Below are 15496 nucleotides of genomic sequence, written 5' to 3' on the forward strand. Positions count from 1 at the left end.
ATGTACACCATGCTGAGGTATGAATGACTCTATGATTAGCTTTGCAGAAATCTAGCTGTAGGTTCCATAGATTTCAGTCGACCACCAGATAACCCGTGTCAATGCTTTCGAAGCACGATGCAGTAGTTCGCCGCCTTGTCAAAGACAGAGGGGACCCAAAATCGTTGATACGGATACTTAGCCAGGGTCTGTGCAGTGAGCAGGTGCCACACGCAGGTAGGCGCATTTAATGCCCAAGTCGAGATGGCTTCTTACATAATTGTGCTCAAGCGTATAAGCTACTTTGGTGTCCCTTGATTATTCTAGACTGGACTTTCTTTTGGGAAGCAAGATCTCTCTCAGATGGTTCCCGCTAGACCGAACGAGTGTTTGCCAGCATCAGGGACGTGCCAAGCTGCCAGGAAGGGTCCCCTCTCGCCCTGTGCCGGTGCTGCAGAGGAGGAGAGGACAAGCATACCGCCCAGTCGTAGGGCTAAGAAACGGCCAAATGTCTCGTCTGCTGCAGCCTCGAGATTTCGCGGTGGTCTTGCTTGTGAAGGGTGGCACACTTTGTTCCTCTCTGCCTTGGCCCTATGAGAGTAGAAGAAGAATGGGGTGGCATTTTTCGTTGCCCAAGCATCGTCGCTGGCTTGGGCCTGCGCACTCCGCGGACTGCCTTACAGGAGTATACTCCGGAGACAGATTCGCGAATGACGATTGCAATACACCGTGACACCGTCGTTTATTCATCTTTACATTTTTCGTTGAGACGACACACAGACCTCGTCGATGTCCTGGATCGTCGACGGGTGCCAGACGAGATCCGTCATGCCACCCGCAGGAAAGGTGATCCCGGCGTCAAAATGTGAAACGGTAAAACATGGAGCGACCAGCGCAAGAAAGCATCTTTCAGAAGGCTGCGACCTGCGGGTAGGTTAGAAGATTGGGGGTTATCACCGGGGCGAGTATCCGTACCAACGTTCAATGCAAGTCTGAAAGAGACAAAGGGAGGGGGGGATGCCAGCAACTCGAAGCGAGTGGCAAGCGGATTCTATCCGTGATCCCGGGTGGAACAGGATCCATGGGAGCCCGTGCGTTTTCCGCCCAGCGGAGAAGACGTGCGTTCTTGTCCTTGGGTGATCGGCGGCCGAAGATATCAAAGGTGCCGGTAACGAGACTTACGACGACATATATTGAATCTGCGCAATGTACCTCGTTTTTTACTCTCCCGTGTCTATCAATACCCAATGACCAACTGGTCAGTCATCAACTAGGTTTGCGGAGATACACAAAGTCCTGCGGAGTTTACGTCGAGCCCTCGCCGAACTGAAATGGGGGCGAGGCAGTGAATCTGCTTGTCGGTGACGTTGACCGTGACATATCTGTCAAAGCTTCGACCTGGGCAAAATCGAACAATTGGCTGTCAATTTCGGTCTCCTTCGATCCTTCTTGTAACATGCTTCGCGAATCAGACGAGCTGCCATTATGCGCCATTGTGCTTTGATGGAGGCCTAACCAAACCAACTTCGGTATGGGGTCGAACTTGGACTGCCGACGTACCACACAGTGCGAGCGAGGTTGTAAGCAACTTTTTGATATTCGACATCGTCTGCCACCAGCAGAGGTATATAGTTGTATTAGCGTGTAAGCTAGGTACGCCATATCCTCCATGCGCCGAGCAAGTGTCGTCGATCAGGAGAGCATGTACGGGCGGCAGAATGACATCGCCGGTGAGGGTGACACTTCCATAATTCGCCTAGCCAGACGATATGTCGGTGGCGCCGTGGGAGGTTGTTTAGATGCCGGGGTTGACGGGCTGCAGCTCAAGATGAAGAAAACCTGCAGCTGAAGCCTGAGCAGTCCAAGGTGGCACAAAAATAGCCTGGCATTCCACAAGGTTACTCTTGGGCCAGTGAGCGGTGGCACAAGGTTGAAGCAGAAGACGGGTACCAGCAGCCATGGGCTCCCTTACCAAGCACAAGATAGGAGCATCGCCCTGCAGGGGTTTCGAAGAATGGCCGACAAACTTAGAAGGGAACGAGAGGCGTCCTTTCTTGTTCTCAATATCTCGAGTGGCGATGTGCAAGTGCCAAGTATGTAGGGGGCGTTTGTTTGATTTAATGTGTATTTGCCCTTCAGACGAGACAAGCGACGCGATTGAGCACCGCCTGTTCTTCTTACAGGAATACCGACAGCTTTCTATGTCGCTGCTGATATGGGGACATACGGTTCGGGAATGATGTTAGACGCCGCAACGGCGGAAGAAGTCAGAGTCGGGTGTCCATCTGGCATCGTACGCATGCCATCGCCGTGGCTACTGTTCAACCGGATTTGTCTACCGATCATGAATACCGCTTGGGAAGTGAAGCAGTGGCAGTGGTGATGGCGGGTATGCTCGAAGATTTCACGCTGGTTATCGTTTTGATTTCGGTATGCTCATCTCGCTCAAGTGCGATTATCGATATGGGCCAATAGAGTGAGCAAGGGCGAGACACTGTTTTCCTATGACCTCAAAAAGAAGCAACGCGGGAAGCTTGGGGCTTGTGATGGCACCGGTTGTCTCGAGAGCTAGAGCTTGGGCCGCCCACCCTACCAAAACCACTGGGAGATGACCCTGAAGGGTGACGAGAAAGCTTCGTTGCGGATATATCCTCAAAGCTTCGACAGCGAGAGGAAGGGGCCGTTGGCAACAGAAAGACGCTTGGTCGGCGAAAGATTTATCGAAGCGCCAGGCCCAGATCTGTAGTGGTTGCGATAAGGCCTGACTTGAGATGAGATCAAGCAATTGGGACGACGGCAAAACTGATGATGTTGGAAAAGCAAACAATGAGCAGAGAGCGCTGGGCCTGCTGTACAACAAGGGAAATAGATGGGTGGTTCGCCCAATAATCCGAGGACCCCGGCTGGCTGACGATGACGGCTCCCACCCGCCCAGCAGCCCAGCAAGGAAGGCATCTGTCTTCTTGTCTATGCCCCTCGCCCAATCCATGATTGTCGCCACCTGACATCTGGGGATTTCCCGAACAAACGTTGGAGTTAGATCTGCACTTGGACCAAGGGCTCGCCATCATCGTTGTCCTGGCCCTGGCCCTCGTCCCAGCCCTAGTCCCTCCAACCGCAAAGGTATGAAGAGTCCAAGACTCTGTTGATCGCTCTGGCTACCTTTCTGGAGGATAAGGTTTTCGGATGGTTCGCCGAAAACTTTGCCAACATCCAGTAGACTGGTCTTCTCAAGTCTCATTTTGCCCATTCTGTCCGTGGTTAGCTTTCGAGTTCTGCCATCGATTTCCTTGCTGACCCCCATTGCTGCTGGGAATTTCTTGCTACGCTGAGTTGGCAGGCGCTGATCGTTTCCGGAGCGAGGCCAAAGTCTTTCGAGCAAGTGTTTGTGTCGTGATGATTGTATTTGTCAGGCTCAAATGAAGGAGCGATGCGGTTCATCCATCAGCAACAAGAGGTGAGGAGTATGTATTCGTAGTCGAAGCGGTACTATTCGGCGAGCGCTGCCGACGCGGCTTGCGTTTTCCGCCCCCCCAAAAGCTGGATTCTGGCACTGACCATCATCTCCTTGTCATCTGTGATCGACTGGGAGAAAAGTATGAAGAGTGTGTCTCGGGAAGATGACCTCGGGAGAATTGGACCTGTCAGTGTCCAAAACGACCTGACGATAACGACCGAATTTTGATCAGGACTGCGGTAGGGTAACGGCGATGTACGAATATTCGTCTTCTTGATGACGGGAGGTGAGGTGGATGGAGAGGGAAATGCGGTGCACAGGTCGCGGAACAGCCGGTGCAAAGAGTGGTGATGTAGGTATTCGTAGTCGTACTTCGTACGGGTAGTTGCTTGATTCGCAGCTTGTCAGGGATGTGCCAACACCCAACATCCAAGACATGGACCCGACTGCATGCTGCACAGAATTAGATGGGAAGTCGGTACCTGAGAGTCTGAGACTCTGGATGCGGCCTAGTGTCTGTATCCAATCTACTTTTTATGCAATGCATCTTAGCTAGAGCGGCCCACATTGCAAGGCACCCTACAGGTGAAGTGCAGCTCACTGTGAGAGAAACAACGGGTCATCTGAGTGGTCTGTGACTCCTGCGATAGTACGACTTCGCTTACTGATGGGATTGCTCGCTTTCAGGTCGGCTGGTCGTCTGCTGATTCTTTGTGTCTGAACTGGGTACTGTGCGGTTGAGGTAGCCGAGAAGCGCAAGCGCAATGTCCGCACCGAGTGGCTTCAAGTTGGATAGTGAAGGGGTCATGTGCGAATGCGTAGCGGAACAGTTCTTTTGTCAGATACCGTATGGTTGTACTCCGTATCGAGCCGTAGCGTTCTCCGAGAGAGGCACGACTGCCGAATATTTGAATCGGAGTTCATGGTTGTATCCATTGATCGAATTCGAAGTCGACAGAAAGGCAAGAAAGGTATGATTTCTGTAGTATATTCAGCATTGATACAGTACCAATCAGAGGTACGGAGACCGCTAAAACCCTGAGCCTGAGCCAAGTTGGCGTAGAGTAGTACGAATGCTTACGGGTAAGCTGTTGTGGTGAACGATAAGAGCAAAGGGTGGCCTGGACAATTCCCATTTTGTTCTACCGTTTAGATGCAAGGTCGGATGTGCGGGGCACGAGAAAGAGAAAGACAAAAAAAAAAATTGCCCGTCGAGTATCCAGGCGTCAAGCGTCGAGGTTGCATGTCGCCAAAAAAGGTTGAAGGAGGAGAAGCCTTGTTTTGGAGGGTGCGCAGCCGGTGCGGCGGCTCCTTCTCCACTTTCTGATGCGGGAGGAGCGGTACGTACCGTAGTCAGTTGAACCAATGACAACCCCAGTCTGACGCAGCTTCCCATCTGGAAACAGTTCCGACAGGGGTTAAATGAGGAAATCAGGTGCACTAGTGCGTGCTTTTCTTATTTCCAATGTCACTCAGATGGCAGGTGCCGATACGCCTTTTCCTGCTTCAGCAACCAATCTTTTGCTCGGTAGAGGCAGTTGCTGTCTTTTGTTACTTTTGTCTGAGCATGGAGGACGTCTATCTAGATACTTGCATCAGTTGAGATACTTTGGGGAAGAAGGCACCCATGTGTATCAATACTCTCGTATAAGTCTCCTCAAGTAACAATAATGGCAAGGCATTATCTACTATAGGTTTCAATCAAAAGATGAGGCAAGAGAATCAATGGCGCGATAGGAAGCACTGTAAAAGTCAAAATCCTGAGCGAGGTGACCGTGCGCCGTTCAAGGCGGAAAGGAAACGTCCCATGATGTTATCCGCACCTTTGTTTGGTCTTTTGCGGCATGTCTGTTTACCTTGGTGGGTGATGTAGGTACCTTACTTCCAGGCATGACTTTTTGCCCAAGAAGAGTTGAAAGTGAAAAGTGAGGCGGAAGGTGACGCTCTACTCCGTACCAGTCCGACCATTCGGTGTGGGGGGACTGGGATGCCAAGAAAGCACAGCACAATAGATCCGTGATCCGTCCCTTGAGATTTCCCATGATGTGTGTAGTCTGCAGATGATGATGGCGAGAAGGTTGACGGGTTCCGTAACGCAGGTGTCATAAGTTCAGGTAGGGACCCCAAATCTACAACTCTAGATGCCTTAAACTACCGCACTGAACCCTGCTTGTCTGCTTGCTCGATCGGGATCTGTGTGTCTTAGTCTTGGGTCGCCCATGCACGCAGGCCGCAGGCGGCAGCACACACAGATACCATGTCCAACAACAGGCCGGCATGCCATATGAGGCTTGACCGGTATGTAAGGCAGGTACGGACGGTATCAATCGCATCGCGCATCCGCATTGTATGGAGCCGGCGGAGGAAAAGCGGACAGGATCTTTTTCTCGGAGTACGGATACGATATATCTGTATTTCTCACTTCCGACCGGGTGCAGCACCCATTTTTGCTCCTTCTCATCTGTGCATAGTCACTCTGTAGATGGATATAAGAATGCCCTGTCTCAAGTACTGGGTCAATCAATAGAGGTGACACCCCGCGCTGCGAGTGGACAAATGTTATTGCGCGCATCTTGAAGCCAAACCGTCTTTTTGCGTCCCTAACCCCTCCTTTACACAGGAGTACCTGAAGTACCTAGAGTGGCGGTCCGGGATGCACGGCTAAATGGTGTGGTTGAGGACCAGAGGACGAGACGGGATGAGACGGACGACGGGAGTCTATTAAACTATTCACCAACCTAACACTGCTGTTCGGATCCGATCTTTGGCGGGCACGATTGACAAAGCCCGAAGAGAATGTATTCGAGGAGGGCAAAATTCTCAACTGTCTTGTCAAATTCTGAGAGTTTTAGAGTCAAATTGATTTATCCCCAAAAGTCTGTCATACCTAAGTACCTTGAGTACCTGCGCTACGTACCCAATCGGATGGGTGGACATGGAGGGAAGGTACCTTTGTTTGATCACGAAGTGTGCCTGCTGCATTGGTAGATGATGTGGTAGGTACTCCGTAGTGTTGCAAAATTGACGGCAAGAGCTCAGGGCAGGTTGAGGTGGACTTTGGACTCTTGGAGGAAGGGCCTACTCCGTACCCGGCTGGCACCTGCACCTGCACCGGGGTGTTTCTTGCCTTGTCGAGTTGTCGTACTTGTCTCCCCTTGGGTCCTTCCTTCCCCCAACCCACATCTGCACGCACGTCTGGTTCCAGAATCCACTTGTCCTTGGGCCATTTCCATTCGTGTGTGGGATCAGAGTCCACACACGTCCCACCTGTCCAGGGCCCCAAGGGGGAAGAAATAAAATAACACAGCTTCGTGCCCCACCTCTGCTGGATGCATCAACAACCATGAACCATCAATCATCAACCATCGACTATTAATCCCTTGGGCCTCTCACAGCACTTTGCTGGCTGCAGATACCGCCTACCTTAGGCTTCTACGGATACCTACTCGATTGCACCTGTACGGAGTGCCTGCACCTGGATATTGTTCCCATCGCGCCACATCCGACACATCGGATCAGCTTGACTGGCGGCATTGTGATTGGTGGCCCAGGGAGTCACTGGACCTGACCTCGACGCATCCGATCAACGACTCAAAACAGCTCCCCCGTGTCTCTTGTCCTTCTGGGCGCAGGGTACGAAGCAGAGGGGGGTTGTTGAACACACCTCACCGAGGGTCCGAGAGACACTCGCATCAGAGACAGACGGAGAAGACGAACCACTGCCACGTCTCCATCCAATCGACCGCTGGCATTCCCAGTCTCCCGCACCTCTCCCAGACCTGAGACTGCCTCTTACGGACACCACACGGATCAACACTGGGCCTGGACTCCCTCTCTACCCGCGAGCCGTCCCCACCGATCCATCCTGTCTTCCCGCTACGCCCTTCATCGCTGCATTTCCGGTACCTGGCCTAGGTATAGGTGCTCTCGGTGCCCTGCGCCGAACTCACCAGGAATTGTCGACCGAGTACTTATCTGCTCACCGGCCGATTCTACTCACCATTCTGTTTCCCGACCATTTCCCGGATATCTTTACACTACTCCGCAAACTCTTTCTGCGGCCTGCCAGCTCTTCCGCCGCGCGCTTCTCCGGCCTAACTCGACTAGGTTGTCGGAATATCGCCCTTCAGTAGCACGTCAGCCACAACCTTTACAAGCTCAGAGTACCTTGGTCCCCTACGGCTATTGTGTACCGTACACGACCCGATCTAACTGCCTGCGGCTGTCACTTTCACTCTATTCGCGCTCCAGTCGGGCCTACCACATTGCCTTGCGTTACGGGGAACCCTGGTTGCCTGCTTGCTTGTCTGTTCTTCTCTGCCGACCCTGTGGACGGTGTTGGTGGCCGCTTCTGCCATTGTAACGGACCACGAGACTCACCCGGCCGATAAAAGTCCGATTCGGCTCACTTTCTTCTTCTTTCAGAGCTCAATGCAATACCGCCGCCGCCAGACCAGACCAGCCCAACCCAATTCGGCCCAGTCTGCCTGGTGGCTCGTTTCCCAGTGACAGCTGTCTCTGGACGATTAGGTACACCATTACGATAAGCTTGACAATCCCGACCCTCTCGGAGAAGATTTGAACCAAGAAGGCGAGAAGGAAATAAAGGACAAAGACGACTTTTCGAGACTGGCGAGACTGGTCCAAATTCTCGCGTCTTTCAGAGTATTGATACTATCTACCCTCTCACCTATGAGTAGGTCGTGCTACTGCGTAAGTCCACCAGCGGCCCTCACGCCCCTTTTTGCGTTGTGTCCCCGGTCTTCGTGCCGTACCTTGGCCATGTTCTTGTCACATTTTCGGGACAAAGGACTGGGACCGTACTGCCACCATCTGCCGTGGCGGGTTCTTGCCCGTCTCGGTGTATTCGTACAGTCTCAATTCCCATTGGGAACACCTATACATATCACCAGCTTCTCTTTGGACTCGCTGAGGTATCAGTGTCGCTGTCTTGGGCGGCTCTGCCTCTGCTCTGGCGAGTTTGGTTTACCTTGACCCTGGAGGTGGTTCAGGCCAGCGCCACCTTGACCTTTGCTCGCTCCCGTTATGCTCCCGTCGCGCCCTCATTTCGTACGCTTTTCTGCCCGGGAAGTAATTACCGTCGGCATCTTTTGTGGCCGAGCGCAGAGTGTGAATACTCATCAGCCATCATTGGTCCTTTGGCCTAGGTACTATCCGCACTTTGACTTGTCGATTCTCTCTGCACTGTACTCCGTATCTCATATGACTTCTCTTGTCTTGAATGTGGTCTACGGATATGCAGACTGCGGCAACTTCATCTGACCTCGATGCAAGGACTTAGCTTCCGGTACTTCCAACTAGTAGGCCTCCCAGGCGGCCAGAAGCCTCCCATACTGCCTCTTGCTTTGTACCTGCTTCAAGCTTGAGGGTCGACCGATTCACTGTCCAAGGCCCCCACCAGACGGCGACCACTTTTCATTGTCCCTAGTAACCTGCACATACGAAATACCCCTGGCCACCTCAAGCCCCGAATCCCAGCTTGGTCCAGGTTCAGGCCCTAGGTTCCGCGGCAGCAGCAGCGCAGCAGAGAAGACGTGCAGCGGCACGGAGGATCAGCAAGAATAGCAGAAGCTGTAGCGTACGTGGATACTTTGTACGGACAGTGGAATTGAAAAGCAGACCGAACAACAGAGAGTGTGAGTGAGTGAGTGAGTGAGAGAAACAAACACCTGGAATCTGGAGAGAAAGAGAGAGAGCATTGGGACGGGAGAGAGGAAGAAAAAAAGAGAGGCAAAAGAAGAAGGACCCACTTCACCTCGCTCTACACGGCGACGGCCCCGGCCCTTGGTCCTCCTCCTCTCGTTCCCCTTCAGTGTTTGCCCCCTCCCAGGCTCCTCTTCCCCCCAAGTGCCCCCCTCCGTCCAGTCACCAGTCCCTTCTCGTCCTGTTCCCCGTCCAGTCCTCTCCTCTTTTTTTCTCTCCCATCTCTTCCCTCCGTCCACTGCCAGCCAGCCATCCCAATCCACTTAAACATTTTGTGCTCCATACCTTGCCTCTTCCTCTACCCGCACCCGCCCATCTCTCTCCTGTTCCTGTTCCTGTTCCTGCCCGTTCCTGCTCTTGCTTCTGCTACTCCTGCTGCTTCCTGCTCCGGCTCCTACCTCGCTCCTTGCTCCTGCCCTGCCCTGTCCACCCGACTACTGGGTTTTCTGCATAAGACCTCCCCCCCCCCAGTGGCCCCTCCCCCCAGCAGGTACCGCTAAACAGACCGACGAATCGCAGTGACGGCAGGTACCTGCGCTTCCTCTCTAATAATTCAACCACCCCCCCAGGCCGACCATCATTTCCTTTCCACCCTGCTGTTTTACTGGTCCGCGCAAAGCAACCCCCCCTGGAGCTTGCATTCCCCTTCCATCTGGAACTGGACAACCACCACACCTCTCTTTCCTCCCTCTCCACCGACTCCCGCTCAATTTCAATTCCAACCCTCAACCCTCATCCAACGACCGACGACCACCTCCTCCCGATCCGACCTCCTCGTCCGCTTCCACCACCACCACCACCCCCATCATCGCCGTTTCTATCGCTGCCGCCTCTTCTCATCAGTTGCCGTCTCTTTCGCTCCGCAATCCCATTGATCGAGGCCGACACGACGGTCCACGACGATGAACTCTCAAGGCCAAAACGATGTGTCGCCCGAGGCGATGCAGGCGCGCATCCAGCAGGCGCGACGCGAGGCTGAGACACTCAAGGACAGGATCAAGCGGAAGAAGGATGAGCTCGCCGATACCACTCGTGAGTTTTTCCATCCTCAATTCATCACCGACTGCCATCGCCTCTCTCAATTGAACGCCCCGACCGCTCGTCACGCTAACCACACATGTCTTTCATCAACAGTCCGCACCGTCGCCCAGCAGGCCCACGAGCCGATCCCAAAGAACCAGCTGATGAAGGCTAAGCGCACGCTCAAGGGTCATTTGGCCAAGATTTACGCCATGCATTGGTCCACCGACAGAAGACATCTCGTCTCCGCCTCGCAAGATGGAAAGCTCATCATTTGGGATGCCTACACGACGAATAAGGTCCACGCCATTCCCCTCAGATCATCCTGGGTCATGACCTGTGCCTACGCCCCCAGCGGTAACTACGTCGCTTGCGGTGGCCTCGACAACATTTGCTCCATTTACAACCTTAACCAGCAGAGAGAGGGCCCCACCCGTGTCGCGAGGGAGTTGTCTGGCCATGCCGGTTATCTTTCATGCTGTCGCTTCATCAATGACCGCAGCATCCTTACCTCTTCAGGTGACATGACGTGTATGAAGTGGGATATCGAGACGGGCCAAAAGGTTATCGAGTTTGCCGACCACTTGGGCGATGTGATGAGCATCAGCCTTAACCCAACCAACTCCAACACATTCATTTCAGGTGCCTGCGACGCTTTCGCCAAGCTGTGGGATATCCGAGCCGGAAAGGCCGTCCAGACATTTGCCGGCCACGAGTCCGACATCAACGCCATCCAATTCTTCCCCGATGGCCACTCCTTCGTTACCGGCTCCGATGACGCGACCTGCCGCCTCTTTGATATTCGTGCCGACCGCGAATTGAACCTCTATGGCGTAAGTGGATCCGCGCGGACTTTGTGAGAAACCATTGGAGTGCCGATTGCTAACTTGCTCTGTGATTCAGTCGGAATCTATTCTCTGCGGCATCACCTCCGTAGCGACCTCGGTCTCTGGACGCTTATTGTTCGCTGGCTACGATGACTTTGAATGCAAGGTATGTTTGAGATATCGAAAGCCTTACGGGAGATGAACTGATTCCCAACTCTTCGCCTAGGTCTGGGATGTGACCCGTGGAGAAAAGGTCGGCTCTCTCGTCGGCCACGAGAACAGAGTTAGCTGCTTGGGCGTTAGCAACGACGGCATCAGCTTGTGCACAGGATCATGGGATTCACTTGTACGCAAATTCCTCCACCCGAGATTCCTGAACGTCCCCGTACTAACTGATGGCAATAGCTGAAAATCTGGGCATACTAAACCACCACCCCGACCCCGATAACGACGAAGTCCTGTCTGGATATACTGGTTCCAGTACGCGCGAAACCATTTTAATCTTCTGTCGAGTGGTTATTTGGCCAACTTAATTTTCGAAACCCTGGTGCTGCCCTTTTCTAATCCGCGAGTACTGGCACACACAGGACGAAGTCACGACATACCTGCTCATACCAAAGCTCGCTTTTCTCATCGTCTACCACTCCAGCTGGAGCCGCCCTTTCGCCGGCATGGGCGGCTGTAGGAACTAAACAGGGTCCCCTTTTTTCTCTCTTGTCACGCCAGCCACCACCAATCATCCTCATCGTCAAAACGATTCTTTTGCACCATAGTTCTCTTTTTTTTTTTTGGGCCTCATTCTAGCACCTGGTTAGATCGGGCGGTTTGTAACACATTGGTGGTTTTTCCACATGTGGCCTTTCCCGAGTCATGTCTGCTTCACATCTCCTGCAACGTCTGCTACCGGATCCGGATACGACAGGACCGCCAAGGAGGGAACGGAATCGAGGCATTTTGATACCCCAACGAAATCCAACCCTACAAACGCATAGACAAGCAAAGCACACGATTCCGACACCGACCGAACTCTCGCGGCTCGAGAGGGGAAAGTGCTGTAATTCGCAGCAAGGAGTTTTCTATACCATCGAAAAGAGTTTTTCCGTCGTCCGATAATCCCCTCGTCGCTTTTTTGTCCGTCGAAAAAAAAAACACGCGCCGCATCATTCGATCCCGCATTTCCTTATTTCCTCGATTCCACCCGTGGGCGTCGGTCCGGTAGATGAAAGCGCCGCATGTCCCCGCCATGTCGTCCGAGGCGACGCGAAGCCGAAGTATAGTAGAGACGAAAACGGATTGCCTCGTAGGAAGGCGGGAAGAAGCAGGGCTAGTCGACAAGGAGGTCGGTTTGTTTATGGCGGCGAGTTGTCATTTCCGTATACAAAGGGGGAAGCGAGTTGATGTCGTACGGCAACAGTGGTCGAACCCTAGTTTCCCCGGGAGGTTTGTGTTTGTTTGGATGACACGGGGGAGGGTTTGGGTTGAAGCCCAACGGGGAAACAGGGTGCGACAGAAGCCACCTACAGAACGAAGACATGTGTGCATGGGCGTGGGTGGAAGTGACGAAGATGTGTTTTTTCTTCCTTGCGTGGCCGCCTGCCTGAAGCCTTCCTTTCCTCCTATACCTACTTGTTGCCTGTACTATAGCTCGCGCTCAATGCTCGTTCATCCTCTGTTCAAGTGCCGATTGCCTTGGAAAGTGACTAATCTGCATGTGTTAATTATACTGAATCGAATCTACGCCTGTATACAATTAGGTAAGGTGATTTTGGATATCTGAGAATGGCTCCGCCAGCAGTAACGGACCAAGTTCGCAAACCACAGCAAGATGGCCAAAGCGCATTGATGAATTGGATATACTCGAATTTGTATCGCCGATAACGGTACAGGACGAAGGCAGTGTTTAGCTCCACGCCGAAGCACTACGAGATAGCCACGACGGCCAATTAACAACCGCACGGCAGACGGCAAGAAAATCAAGCTTTCATCACGGCCAAATGGGCAAATGGACAACGAATGATAAGCGGCATTTTGGGTGTTGGCTTTCGCACGAAACATGGGACGGATTCCGAATCAGCGTTCTCGGAAGTTCCGACGTCGATACGCCCGCCTGGAAGATGACGTCTGAGTTGCTGAGAGATGAGGCACTTGGGAATTTGTCTAGGACGACGGAGAAGGGAACAGAGACCGAAAGGGGTTTGGTGATTAGAGGTCATCAAGCAGCGTAGATCCGACGTGGGTCCTGCAATGAAAGAGAGCCTCAAGAGAGAACCGACCATATCGAAAAAGCCGGCGGCGAGCCGTGTCTTTAGGAAATGGAAAAAGACAGCAACACGAGGGCCGAACAATCGCCGTGCGGTCTTTGGTCGGAGCATCTCACAGCGCCCACCCACTAGTGAAGTCAGTCGTGGGAGGAGCGCCGGTGTGACCCACGGAAGCGGCAAGAAGTGGGAACCGGAAACCCGTAAGCACCGGCACTCCGTTCTGGCGATAGCGGGGCCTTCTCGGAAGCTGACGAAACGCTGAAGGACAACGCTCTTGCGCAGTAGGGTAGTAGGAAAGGCTTGCATGTGGGAGCCGCGACGCAGTATAATCAGTACGATTACTGAACCTTTTGCCCCCTGACACAACGTTTTGAGTTGTTAAGATGGAGGGGAGGAGAGAAAGGAGGGCGGACGGGCCATGGCGTGAGGTTCGTCTGTTGATGACCCTCCCCCATTCCATTGCCACGTGAAGCCACTTTGACCACGTGAAGAACAGGCCACTCGGAGTTTGGCTCTGCCGCTTTGCCGTACGGTACGATAACCCAATCGCTCTCACTGGTTTTGCTTCCCTAAGGGTTTGCCTGGCTTTCTGTTGACGAATGGGGTGAAAAGATGGAAAGAGGTTCTCAGATGAGACGATGAGATTGTTCGAGTCAGCTTTCCACATTGGGTTTTGACCTTCTTTACACGAGAGCGGGAGTTCGTGCCGAGATGTGGTGGGAAATTTGGTGGCTGTCAGATGGAGGATGGAACCAGTGGTTCGGTGGTGCTTGTGGGGGAGAAGGAGGAAGGCTATGAGCTGCCTTCTATACATGTGGCGTCGAAGCAAAGAGCTTCTCGAAGTTTTTGCGATGGGCTTTGGAACCTTGGAAACAAGATCGTTCTCAGCACAGACGATGAGGTTCGCAGGAGAAACGCCCAAAAATACAAAAGCACGCGGTAGGAAATCTACCACGACGATGGGCCGAAGATGTCCGGCCGCGGGCGTTGTAGATCGTTTTGGCTACAATCCGACGCGGCTCCCGACTATTGCAAAAGGAGTTAGGGAAAAAGCAGCTAGGGACAGGCCCGGGAAAGGGAGGAAGAGAAGGGAAAGGAAAAAAGATTTGGTGGCTGACGCCCTATGTTTTGAGTTATACTTGGAAAACTCGATGCGCTTGTGGATGCAGAGATCCTGGTAGCCACGAGGCATGGGTAGATGGAATGCTTCGATGCCAACTGTGTATGTAGTGGTCACCGTCGAACCGCACTGGCGTCTTGGATGATACCTTTCTCCGTCTTGGTCGATATTCCTTTGACCCGGTGGGATGCATACTGCATGAGTGTCGGAGGAGGAGGAGGAGGAGGCAACGTGTTTGACAGAATTCTACGACTCGCTGGCGGAATCTGATACGGTCAACGTTCACTCCTCGGCTTCTTCCCCCTTCTTGTGATCAGAGGATATGCAGATGTCAGGCCATTGCGATCGGATAACGACTAGAGGATGTGCAGCCGGCGGCGTGTCGAGGCGCAGAAGCCAAGTTTGGAGTTTGAGAGTCAGCGAACAAAACCAAGCGTGAATGTGCCAGCTGCAAGACGCTTCGCTCCTCGTATCAACAGTATGAAGAATGTTCTACTTGCTGTGAGAACCCTGGCTTCAAATTTCGCACTGCCAACAATGTTGATCAGTGACAATGGACTGAGATAGACGAAACCTGGACAAGGAGTCTCCTTGACCACAATTCTGGATGCTTCGTTTCATGATCCTTACTGCTTATGGAGGGTTTGTTTCAACCGTTGAACGCAGGTCTATTCCGTGAAACAGAGTCATGAAACCCGCGGGTAGATACAGAACGCATATGCATCTCGTTGGAATGCACATATCCCCTGTCAAGTCTTGTGACGAGTGACATCGCTCTCGGGAATTGTTTTGAATATATTTCCGCCAGTATTTGCTGTCAACGACGAATGGTACGCTAGAAAGTTTGACTTGCGGAGTTCGCTGCCGTCACTGAGTCGTGTTCCGAAGTGGTTAGGTGGCTGGAGTCTTGAAGATGGAATCGGATGATAAGTCAGCAATGCACGAGCAGCATCGGGAGCCGTGGTCCTGGGTTGACCACGCGCGACATCGTGTCCACAAAACGTCTGTCGTGAGGCATGAAACGGCGTATCCGGGGCGGAGAAGGTGACTCATGTTTGGACACATCGTGAGGCCTCTTCATGCGAGTTTGGAAAGCCATGCAACGCGT

General features: G+C 52.9%; 2 protein-coding genes across 2 annotated transcripts; one reads left to right on the forward strand and one right to left on the reverse strand.

Annotated features, from left to right (window-relative positions):
* Positions 1-2398: 2398 nt before the first annotated feature.
* BDP81DRAFT_52796 (uncharacterized protein) lies at positions 2399-3104 on the reverse strand. Its single transcript, XM_060595947.1, has one exon. The coding sequence runs from the start codon at positions 2966-2968 to the stop codon at positions 2435-2437; it is 534 nt and encodes a 177-aa protein (XP_060443375.1). The 5' UTR covers positions 2969-3104; the 3' UTR covers positions 2399-2434.
* A 6958-nt stretch (positions 3105-10062) lies between these two features.
* BDP81DRAFT_451273 (guanine nucleotide-binding protein subunit beta) lies at positions 10063-11433 on the forward strand (the record flags this gene model as incomplete). Its single annotated transcript, XM_060592608.1, has 5 exons — positions 10063-10192; positions 10295-11013; positions 11084-11173; positions 11234-11353; positions 11413-11433. The coding sequence occupies 5 exons, from the start codon at positions 10063-10065 to the stop codon at positions 11431-11433; spliced, it is 1080 nt and encodes a 359-aa protein (XP_060443376.1).
* Between the last annotated feature and the right edge of the window lie 4063 nt (positions 11434-15496).

This window comes from Colletotrichum phormii, assembly GCF_030913505.1.
Source record: "Colletotrichum phormii strain CBS 102054 chromosome Unknown BDP81scaffold_14, whole genome shotgun sequence".
Taxonomy (NCBI): domain Eukaryota; kingdom Fungi; phylum Ascomycota; class Sordariomycetes; order Glomerellales; family Glomerellaceae; genus Colletotrichum; species Colletotrichum phormii.

Bases quoted from the DNA above. Each gene is read 5' to 3' on its own strand.
- BDP81DRAFT_52796 (XM_060595947.1), bottom strand. From the start codon at position 2,968: ATGGATTGGGCGAGGGGCATAGACAAGAAGACAGATGCCTTCCTTGCT.